We start from the raw sequence: 9,678 nt of genomic DNA on the forward strand, positions 1-9,678 counted from the left end.
ACGCACGTGGCTATCAAAGGCCTGCAAGTATTTGTTTTGAAATTCGCCAATCCTGTTTTATTCCAACATTGTTTAAAGGTTGCTATGTCATCCAGAAGAGAGACAAGTCTACCTTGTTTGACAAAAGACGATCCATTCGCGTGCCACGGACACCCACTCGGACACCCCGGTTGTTTCCACAGCATTGGCCTCTGATCGCGGCCGCACACAACCTTGATTCCGATTGGATTGGAATGCATGTCATGCTACCTACATTCCGAAATCTGACAACCCGCACGAGCTGTGGTCATTACGAGTTTGCCCTTCCGCTGCCATGGTCAAATCTATTGTTGCGAGCGCAGTCCTTGCGCTTGCTGCTGCTTCGACAGACCCGTTCCACTGGGGTCCATGCGCGGGAAACCCCGACCTCCGCACCGAGTGCGGCTACCTCACCGTGCCGCTGGACCATCTCAATGAGACCAACGAGGCCACCATCGACATTGCCGTTCAGCGCTACCGGTCGGCGGCCGCCAAGCCGCTTGGTACGATCCTTCTCAACCCGGGTGGCCCCGGCGCGTCGGGCACGGCCCTTGGCTCGCCAGTGGCCAACTATGTCTCGGGCGGTGCGTACGACGTTTTGGGCTTTGATCCGCGTGGCGTTGGCAAGTCGCGGCCGATCCGGTGCGCCAAGGACGGCTTTGCAGCATATGTGGGTCAGTATGAGCTTTTCAGCTCGAGCGGTGTGTTCTATAAAGCGCTGTCCGACGACCAAATCGATCGCTACAGCAGCGTGTACGGCCAAGCTATGGCGCGCTGCCGCCACTACGACGGCGACTACCTTCAGTACCTCTCGACAGCGTTTGTGGCGCGCGACATGGACCTCATGCGCGCGGCGCTGGGCCAAGATCGCATGCACTATTATGGTTTTTCCTACGGCACGTACGTCTTTTCCGTCCTCTCTGTAGAAGACAGTTTTGGGCATGATGCTGATTGATTGGTGACTAGGGTGCTCGGCGCGACGTACGTCAATATGTTTCCGCACCGCGTCGGCCGCGTCGTCATCGACTCGGTCGTCGATGCGACCAAATACTCTAACACGAGCGCGTCGTTTTGGGCAAATACGATCGCCAACATCGAAGACGTTTTTGATGGGTTTGCTACCGAGTGCGAAGCCGCGGGGCCGCTTGTTTGTCCGCTAGCTGGCCACGACACGCCGCTCGCGCCGCGTCTACGGTCGTTTATCCAGAACTTTACGCCCACGGTGGTCCGTGGGGGCTACGACGTCGTTCAGTTCACGTCAACAGATCTGTACACGCTTCTCTTGCTTCCCATGTACCAGCCGGCAATGTGGCCCAAGCTCGCGATCGACTTGCACCAGCTTATGGAGGGCACATACGTGGCGCCACCAGCAAGCGATGTGTGTCCATTGCAACTTGAGGCCCGTGATCTCGGTTTGAACGGGATTCCGTTCATGGGCAACGACATCGATCCGACGACCAACACGGCGCAGAGCTGGGCCGACGGTCTTCGCGCTGCCCAGAAAAGCTCGCCGATCTTTGGCGGGCCATGGCTTGGGACCCTCATGATGACCAAGTACTGGACGACGACGCCGATCGAGCGGTTTGCGGGCCCTTGGAACCAAACGCTTGCCAACAAGATTTTGATCCTCAACAACGTCCACGACCCGGTCACGCCGCTCGTTGCTGCGCAGCACATGCACAGCATCTTTGGCGCCAACAACTCGGTCTTGGTGGTCCGTGACGGCTACGGTCACATTGCGTCGACGTCGCAGCCCAGTGCGTGCATCCACGACATTGTGACTGCGTACTTCTCCCACGGCATCCTCCCGACAACAACATTTTGCAAGGTCGACCGTGGACCGTTTGCAGCACCGTCCGCGCTCTCGGCCGTCGCGCTTGCCGCGCAGGAGATGTCGACGATCATCCACAAGGCGGTACCCGGTCGCAAGCTGCAGCGACTCGAATAAGCTCAAAATCTTGTCGTGTGCCTCTTCAGCGATGGTTTTGATGCCCTGCAGATATGCCTTGATGGTACAGTCGTACTCGACGGTGCGTGTGGCGACGAAGCTCGTGACGAGTGGGACATCCACCAGATAGATACTTGGTCGAGGCTACTCGACGGCGGCGCAAAGCGACTCCCTCGTGCACCAAGGCATATCAAGGTCCACAAGCTCTCGCATGCTCGTTAGTATTCATCACTCTGTATTCTGCCAAGCTCGGTCACTCTGCAATCATTCCCATCGCGCCCGTGCTTGCTCGCGCTCGATCGTCGCGTGATCTTGCAACGCACATCACCCAAGCGACCGCGGGGCTTCCTCCATGTACTAGTACACGTCTGCATGTTATGGCGACTGATGAGACACTAGGAAATCCTTATTTCTTATTCCCAACGTTAGCGAACTTTTGTCATGGGGTTCCGACACGAGCCGATTTCGCAAGCGCTCGCGCGCAGTTCCTTCCGCCGGTGCCACGCCTTTCCCGAACTTCGGCGAAGGCCGTGATGAGTCATCGTCTATTTTATTTGACATGTGGTTAATACGGATACAAATATCAAGATCTCGATCCCCAAAAACATCGAATTAAAATACCACGACGACGTTGGGCGCTCATCTGCGACACGCGAGTTTGCCGACGCGTTTGATTGGCCAACGCAGGTACCACTCGCATCCGATTGGCTTAGACGTTGAATGCTGGCGCGGGATTGGCCATTGCCGACAAAATGTTTGCATCAACCTTTGGCGGCCAAGGATCCCCGGAAGTTCATTTGCGCATTTGCCGCCGCCATGTCCACTCGTAAGTGCAAGCACATCGACATGGACCTCGCTAAGTGCACGCGTCTGACCTAGCGTCCAGCGCCAACCTCGGTACGTCGACCGTCGCCGAAGCCCTTGAGGGCCTTAAGAAGGGCCAGTTTGTCGTCGTCATGGACAACGAAGACCGCGAGAACGAAGGCGACCTCATCATGCCCGCGCAGCTCGCGACCGAAGCGTCATTGGCCTTTATGATCCGGTACTCGAGCGGCGTCATCTGCGCGCCATTGACGAGCGACCGTATCGACGAACTCCAGCTGCCGCTCATGGTGCCCAACAACACGGAAGTGCGGAAGTGCAAGTTCACGATCACCGTCGACCTCAACGAAGGCACGACGACCGGTATCTCGGCAGCCGACCGCGCCGCCACGATCCGCGCGCTCGCCGACCCGAACGTCAAGGCCCGGTCGTTCAACCGCCCCGGCCACATCTTTCCGCTGCTGGCCGTCGACGGCGGTGTCTTGTCCCGCGGTACGCCGTCAATTCTCCAGCTCTTGCGCTCACCCGACTGTAGCCGGTCACACAGAAGCGGCGGTGGACCTTGCCCGCCTCGCTGGCTGCACGCCGGCGGCGTACATTTGCGAGATCAACGACGACAACGGGCGTATGCTCCGCCGGCCGCAGCTCGAGACGTTTGCCACGACGCACGGTCTGCACTTGATTACGATCTCGGATTTGATTCGCTACCGCTTCTCGCACGAGACACGTACAACCAGAACCACCTCTCAGATCCTAGTGGTCTCACCACACCACATGTAGTGATCCAGCGTGTCGGCGCTGCCGAGCCGCTCTCGACGCCCTTTGGCGCGTGCCGCAAGGTGGCGTACACGACGACGTTTGACGCGACGCGGTACACCCACAACGCTAAACGCACGCCAATTTCTCATGAGCAGTAGGTTTGATGCGCTTGTCGTTGGCAATATCTCGGCCACGGGCGCGCACGTCTACTTTGTCGATGGCAGCATCGAAGGCAGTATCGAAGCCCAGTTTGCGCTCCAGTGGTTGACGGCGAACAAGGCCAACGGTGTCTTGGTGTTTGTCCCTGGCTACGAAGGTGCGTCATCCTCTTGTTTTGCGAGTCGAGAACCTCATGCTGTGCTATGTAGCGTTGGTCGATGTGAGTGGCGAGCTCATGGCCAAGCAGTCGATCTTTGGCATGGGTCTCCAAATCCTGCAAGAGATGGGCGCGAGCTCCGCCGTGCTCCTCGCCAAGACGGCGCCGGTCTTTGACACCAAGGGCTTTGGCACGGCGATCGAGCGCGTCCAGCTCCTCAAATGTGCATAGAGCCATAGTATGTAGATGTAGACGACCAGATAAGTAATGACAACGAGTAATTGCACCTTGACCGTATCCCGTTATCATTCCAATGCAGAGGTACGATGCGCAAGGGAGTGCAACCGCAGGCGCAGCAGGCTGCTTGAATACGACTTGTGGCATGAGACGGACGACAATTGAAAAGCTTGCTGTACGCCGCCCACAGAGTCTCCTCGCTGCGAGTGCCAAGGCTCGATCGCTGCGCGCAAACTAGGCACGGAAGGTGCAGTTCGCCCGAGCCAGAGGTAATAGCCCGCCTCGGTGAGACCGCATCCAGCGTATCAGCGCTGCCACAACGGGTCGTAGCTGCCAAGGTTTTGGACCACGGTGCGTGATGCTGACGGTAAGAGTAAAGCACTTCAACTAGGTACGTCCTCGTGCTGAAAGCCACGCGGATCGGCCAGTCGCCAGGGATCGGCGAAGAAAGATCGGTCGAGACAATATTTTGCACCTCTGCGTGACAAGAGCACTCGAGCAAAGCTAACGTTATGGCATGGACGACAGCTCTATAAACATCTCGGAGCGGCCTTTTACGGAGGTTGACACGAGCTGCGTCATCGACCCGACGACATTTTGTTGCTGCCAATGCTTGCGTGGGCGGCGATGGCCGTATACAGGCGCCACATTATGTCAACCAAAACACTGATCAAATGTGACGCTTGAACTGAGTTATCAACATTGAAATACACAGAGAGATGTCATCCTACTAAACCCGTGAGGCGTGGTCAAGCGAGGCGCGTTACTGGACATAACTCGGGAGTGTGCGAGGAACACGGTAGCGACACACCAAGCATCGTCGCGAAGCGCGACAAGCGAGGAGGGCACTACGGCGCTCGAACCAAATGTGCCGGTTTCCCTCGTACTTGCCAGCGTTGTGCCACCTCCGTCATGCGCCAGGCGTCATCGTCTATTTGGCTAAGGGCATGTTCATTTTGGCGCTCGTTCTTCGTTGCTTTTACGCAAAGACGATGCGGGTTGGTTGACGCGGTGCCGTCGATCTTGGAGCTCGCGTTCTGGGAAGCCGCGACAGGCGAACCGAGGCGATCGTCCCCTCCACTGTACGACGAGACGTGGGTGATCGCTGGCGTTGGAAATTCCATCGCGACTTTCGACGACGTATCCACTCCAATTGGTCCTTCCTTTGCTTACTTGCTCTACTGTTTGGATTCAGAGATACGCAGTACTCTGTCTTGGCACAAATGGAGCCTGCGACAATCAAGGAAATGGAAGCGATCACTTCTAGCTATCATTTCTTGTCGGGCGACGGACGCACGCACGCACGCGTACACTGTGAGCCAACGAGTGGCGCCCACGTCGAAGTAGAAGTTGGTCCAGCCAGTCACTGAAATTTGTAAACAGGCCGTGCGTGCTTGATGGGCAAGTGATTTCAGGTCCCCACGCGATAGATTCGACCGATTCTAATTCGTGGCGGCTCACTGCTACCCGACGCTGCCCATTTGGGGTAGCCGTGCAGCGCTGCGTGTGCTTGACCACGGCCTTTCTACTGAGATCGCAACGGTGTGCAGCGACGAGGCAAGACCACCCGCTCACCCTAGACAGACTCGATGCGATGAATAACCCAATATTGCTAGCTCGCGTGGACATGTACCTGGGAACCGCGACAGCCGCGCCTATCAGATTCTAGATGCGGGGATGCGCATCTTTGGTGGTGCAAACGCGGCTTCCTCGGGTGAATATCAGAACACTGGAATCGGCCTATCATACCACGCTCTCGAAACGACCGGCCCGACGCTGTCGAGCATGCTTGGGTGCGTTGGCCGGGGCGTCTGATCGAGTCCTTGACTGCCCTCTCAAGCCGCTTTCAACGTCGTTGGCGTCGTCTCTGCACCGTTTTTATATGTGAGTTTGCATACATGACGTGGCGTGCATACAACGCTACGTGACATCCCCGATTGCGGCTGCGCCACCGATGGCCGTAATAGTCGTGGCCCAAACCCGCTTGCTATTGTCATATTCTCCACTTTGTTGTAGACTGTAACTTGAGCGCGCTCTCGCGTCGTTGCCATTCGCTTGCGCGCTCTGGATGGACCTCGAGTTGGTCGGGTCCTCGTCAACCGATCTGGACCTTGTACTCGCCAAGGACTACAAAGCAGGCGCCTGGTGACATCGATCGTTGCAAGGGCAACAAACGCTTTATCACGTTTCGTCTAGTCATGTAACCCACAACCATTGCCGCAGCTTTGGACGGTCAAGTCGAGTTGATGGTCAACTGGTCTCCCGAGCTCGTGGAGGCATTTCGACAGAGCTTGAGCTGGCGTCACAGAGCAGTGACAACAGCACACCCGACGCGGTGGCACGTCGACGTCGCTTGCCTCTTGGTGAGCTTTAGCGTCTCCTACCAAGGCCGCTTGGTACGCGAGCCGCGGCTCCGTGTGAGCCATTAGGGCCCACCGCGCATGTCGGTGGGCCCGTGTTCACGCAGCAGTGGGATCTATAATTTCGTGGGACGAGCAAATCGCAAACGGCTACTTGGGTGTTGTCCAGATCATCCTTCGTTTCGGTTAACGGCTATCATACGTTGCATCGGTATCTTGAATGGAGGAACCGCTCTACGGTATTACTGCTCTTTTGATAGATAAGCGATGGCTCCGACACGCAGCACTCGACGCTCACTTTTCAATTCACTGCCTCGGCATCAAGCACCACTCCGCATCATGGACGCCACGACGATGCCTCCGGCCTTCCACAATGAGGACGCGCTCCTCAAGACGCCGCTCGAGTACGACTCGGACACGGACGCCTCGTCGACAGACGGTGACGCGCTGTGCCTCCCCGCTGCGGACGCCGCACGCCTCCAGGCGCTGTACGAGACGGTCTCGGAGCGGTCCGAGCACCTCGTGGGCTTTCCGTCGTGCAAGGACTGGGACTACAGCGCGCTCTACCCGTTTCTCTCATTTCCGATGAACAACGTCGGTGACCCGTACATTGAGTCGATCTCCAAGGTCTCGACGCGCGACTGCGAGCGGGACGTGCTGTCATTTTTCGCTTCGCTCCTCCGCGCGCCGGTCGACGACGTCTGGGGCTACGTGACCAACGGCGGCACCGAAGGCAACTTGTACGGCATGTACCTCGCGCGCGAGCTGTACCCGAATGGCATCGTCTACTACTCGCAGTCGACGCACTACTCGGTCGTCAAGAACCTCCACATTCTGCGCCAAACGAGCTGCGAAGTCCGCGTCCAAGCGAACGGCGAGATGGACTACGACCACTTTGCCGAGCTCGCAGCGGCGCACGCGGATGTACCCGCGATCGTGTTTTGCAACATTGGCACGACCATGACCGAAGCCAAGGACGACATGGCCGCGATCACGACGATCCTGGACGACCTTGCGATTTCGGATCGATATCTCCACGCCGACGCCGCGCTCTGCGGTGTCATGAGCCCGTTTGTCGAGCCGCGCCCGGCGTTTGACTTCGCGGACGGGGCGCAGTCCATCTCGATCTCGGGCCACAAGTTCCTCGGGTCGCCGATTCCGTGCGGTGTCGTGCTCGCCAAGAAGCACCTCGTGGAGAAGATCAAGCGCGACGTCGCCTACATTGGCGCGCCGGACACGACGATTACGGGCTCTCGCAACGCGTTTACGCCGCTTTTGCTCTGGTACCGCGTCCAGAGTCTGGGCATCGACGGCCTCCAGAAGCGCGTCCAGATTGCGCTCGAAAATGCAGCGTACGCCGAAGCCAAGTTGAAGGCCCTTGGCGTCGCGGCGTGGCGCAACGAGAACGCGATCACGGTCGTCTTTCCCGAAGTCGCCCACGAACTCCAGATCAAGTGGCAGCTCGCGACCGCCAAGGGCATATCGCATTTGATTTGCATGCCGAACGTGACCAAGACGCAGATTGATGCGATCCTAGCCGACTTTGCGTGTTATCTCTAAGAGGTTGTTTTTCTCTAAATCTATATCTATATACCGAAATTTACTCGACCCATTGTGTCGTCGATGAAAGTGAACGGAATATCGGTACATTGGTGCTCGTATTCCGGTACACTGGTGCCTGTATTTCGGCAAATCGGAATTTTCGAAAATCACATTTTGGCAGAGTGGGTGAAGATAATTCAGTTAATTGAATATTCGGTAAAACTATGTGATATTTCGGTAAAATGATGTTCATATACCCTGCTGGCGACGAGTGTCAGCACATAGAGAGAGGCGAAGATGACGAGGTGAGCGCGGGATTGAGGAGCGGTGAGGGCGGTTGGTGCATCTGCGGTGATATGAGAGGGACGAAGTACCACCGCGCCTTGACACGACCACTGCCCAGCGAGCTGGGATAGCTCCCCGGGCAGGCAAGGTCACCTACGATAAGTCCCGTACTCGTCTTAGTCCCGGCGAACGAGGGATTGTGTTGACGTACCGTGCGGTGAAGAATCCACGACTAGCGCGATCGGTGATTTTATCTACAAGAAGGGAAGTCTTCACTTCGTCGCGAGCCCTCACCTGTAGGCGAATGACACGAGAGCTTCGTGGGCTGAGAAAGAGATCCTGGAGTTCGTAATGCAGCATCTTACGCCGTTGAGGATACCTTGAATGCAGAAGCTCGCATTTGCAAGAATAAGTGGGCCGTGGACGCTAGGTTGCAACTCGGCATAGACATCCAATCAATGCCCGTAATAGGACGTTGAGGACGTTGGATTTGCCAGCACCAAATCTGTTGTCCAATGAAACCCTTTCTAGTATCTTGAACGGCCTCGGATTGGCCAGCGATTTTGGCGCCTCTGACGTGGCACATTCTGGTGCCGATTTTGGACGCTATTAAAATGGCCCCTGGAAACAGTTCAAACACTAGGGGACGGCCGCAGCAATGGCTGTGGATCATGCATGTGAACTTTGGGTCGTGGCATGGGAGTATTGGCCGGAGATTTACACTGCGTCCATCTGATTTGCTCCACTTTTAATCGAGGCTTGACGATGTCACCGAATACTGGCTCATAGCGTCTTTACAGGTTACCGCATGCTGTAGCTCACCATCAAATTTACCACTGTCTTGGAGTCGCTAGGCACATGTGCGTCCAGCGCGGACAGGGTCCGCTCCGACGCGCTTGCATCTGTCAGATCTTATCGTCATCGACAGTCCATGCATCGCCTCTCCGCTTGTGGTCAATCACTGGTCAATTTGACACGGGCCCTTAACCTTTCATGGGTCAATAATGGCCCATTTCACAACGGCGAGCTTGCTCAGGGGGCAATGGGCGTAATGCCTTGATTACTGCCAGGACCTCGGGTGAGGGGAAGTGGGTTGCTCGGTAGGAGTCGAGATCTAGAATGCTAGCTCTGCGGCGGCTCGCAAGATACGCCCTTCATGAAAAAGGTCGTTTCGACTTCCTACGCGCGCAAAACACCTCGGGTGGCGTCGAACGCGTGTACATATTGTCTCTAGAGACGCCTGGGCAACACAGCAGGAATGAAGTGTTGCCAAATAGCGATCTTTTACTCGGTACTTGCCAACGTGGTGATTTTCCTGTCGGAGTGCAGAACAGTGTCCTATGTCAGTCGACACCAACTAGAGTACAATCCCGAGTGTTTATTCATGGCTC

The 9,678-nt window shown here is 56.7% G+C and overlaps 3 protein-coding genes across 3 annotated transcripts; all 3 read left to right on the plus strand.

Annotated features, from left to right (window-relative positions):
* Positions 1 to 303: 303 nt before the first annotated feature.
* Positions 304 to 1,993, plus strand: SDRG_16502 (hypothetical protein). The gene is made up of 2 exons (XM_008622716.1): positions 304 to 918; positions 985 to 1,993. Exons 1-2 carry the CDS (start codon positions 314 to 316, stop codon positions 1,964 to 1,966), a joined length of 1,587 nt encoding a protein of 528 aa, XP_008620938.1. The 5' UTR covers positions 304 to 313; the 3' UTR covers positions 1,967 to 1,993.
* Positions 1,994 to 2,782: 789 nt separating this feature from the next.
* On the plus strand, positions 2,783 to 4,146 carry SDRG_16503 (hypothetical protein; the record flags this gene model as incomplete). The annotated part of the gene is made up of 6 exons (XM_008622717.1): positions 2,783 to 2,792; positions 2,846 to 3,280; positions 3,324 to 3,515; positions 3,569 to 3,659; positions 3,706 to 3,863; positions 3,916 to 4,146. The coding sequence occupies 6 exons, from the start codon at positions 2,783 to 2,785 to the stop codon at positions 4,092 to 4,094; spliced, it is 1,065 nt and encodes a 354-aa protein (XP_008620939.1). The 3' UTR covers positions 4,095 to 4,146.
* Positions 4,147 to 6,710: 2,564 nt separating this feature from the next.
* Positions 6,711 to 8,068, plus strand: SDRG_16504 (histidine decarboxylase). Its single transcript, XM_008622718.1, has one exon. It carries the CDS (start codon positions 6,728 to 6,730, stop codon positions 8,018 to 8,020), a length of 1,293 nt encoding a protein of 430 aa, XP_008620940.1. The 5' UTR covers positions 6,711 to 6,727; the 3' UTR covers positions 8,021 to 8,068.
* The last annotated feature ends 1,610 nt before the right edge of the window (positions 8,069 to 9,678 follow it).

The sequence above is a fragment of the Saprolegnia diclina genome (genome assembly GCF_000281045.1).
Source record: "Saprolegnia diclina VS20 unplaced genomic scaffold supercont1.132, whole genome shotgun sequence".
In the NCBI taxonomy this organism is placed as follows: domain Eukaryota; phylum Oomycota; class Saprolegniomycetes; order Saprolegniales; family Saprolegniaceae; genus Saprolegnia; species Saprolegnia diclina.

Coding starts and splice junctions, on each gene's coding strand:
- SDRG_16504 (XM_008622718.1), top strand. CDS start 6,728: ATGGCTCCGACACGCAGCACTCGACGCTCACTTTTCAATTCACTGCCT.
- SDRG_16502 (XM_008622716.1), top strand. CDS start 314: ATGGTCAAATCTATTGTTGCGAGCGCAGTCCTTGCGCTTGCTGCTGCT. Junction 919..984: donor TATGGTTTTTCCTACGGCAC/GTACGTCTTTTC, acceptor ATTGGTGACTAG/GGTGCTCGGCGCGACGTACG.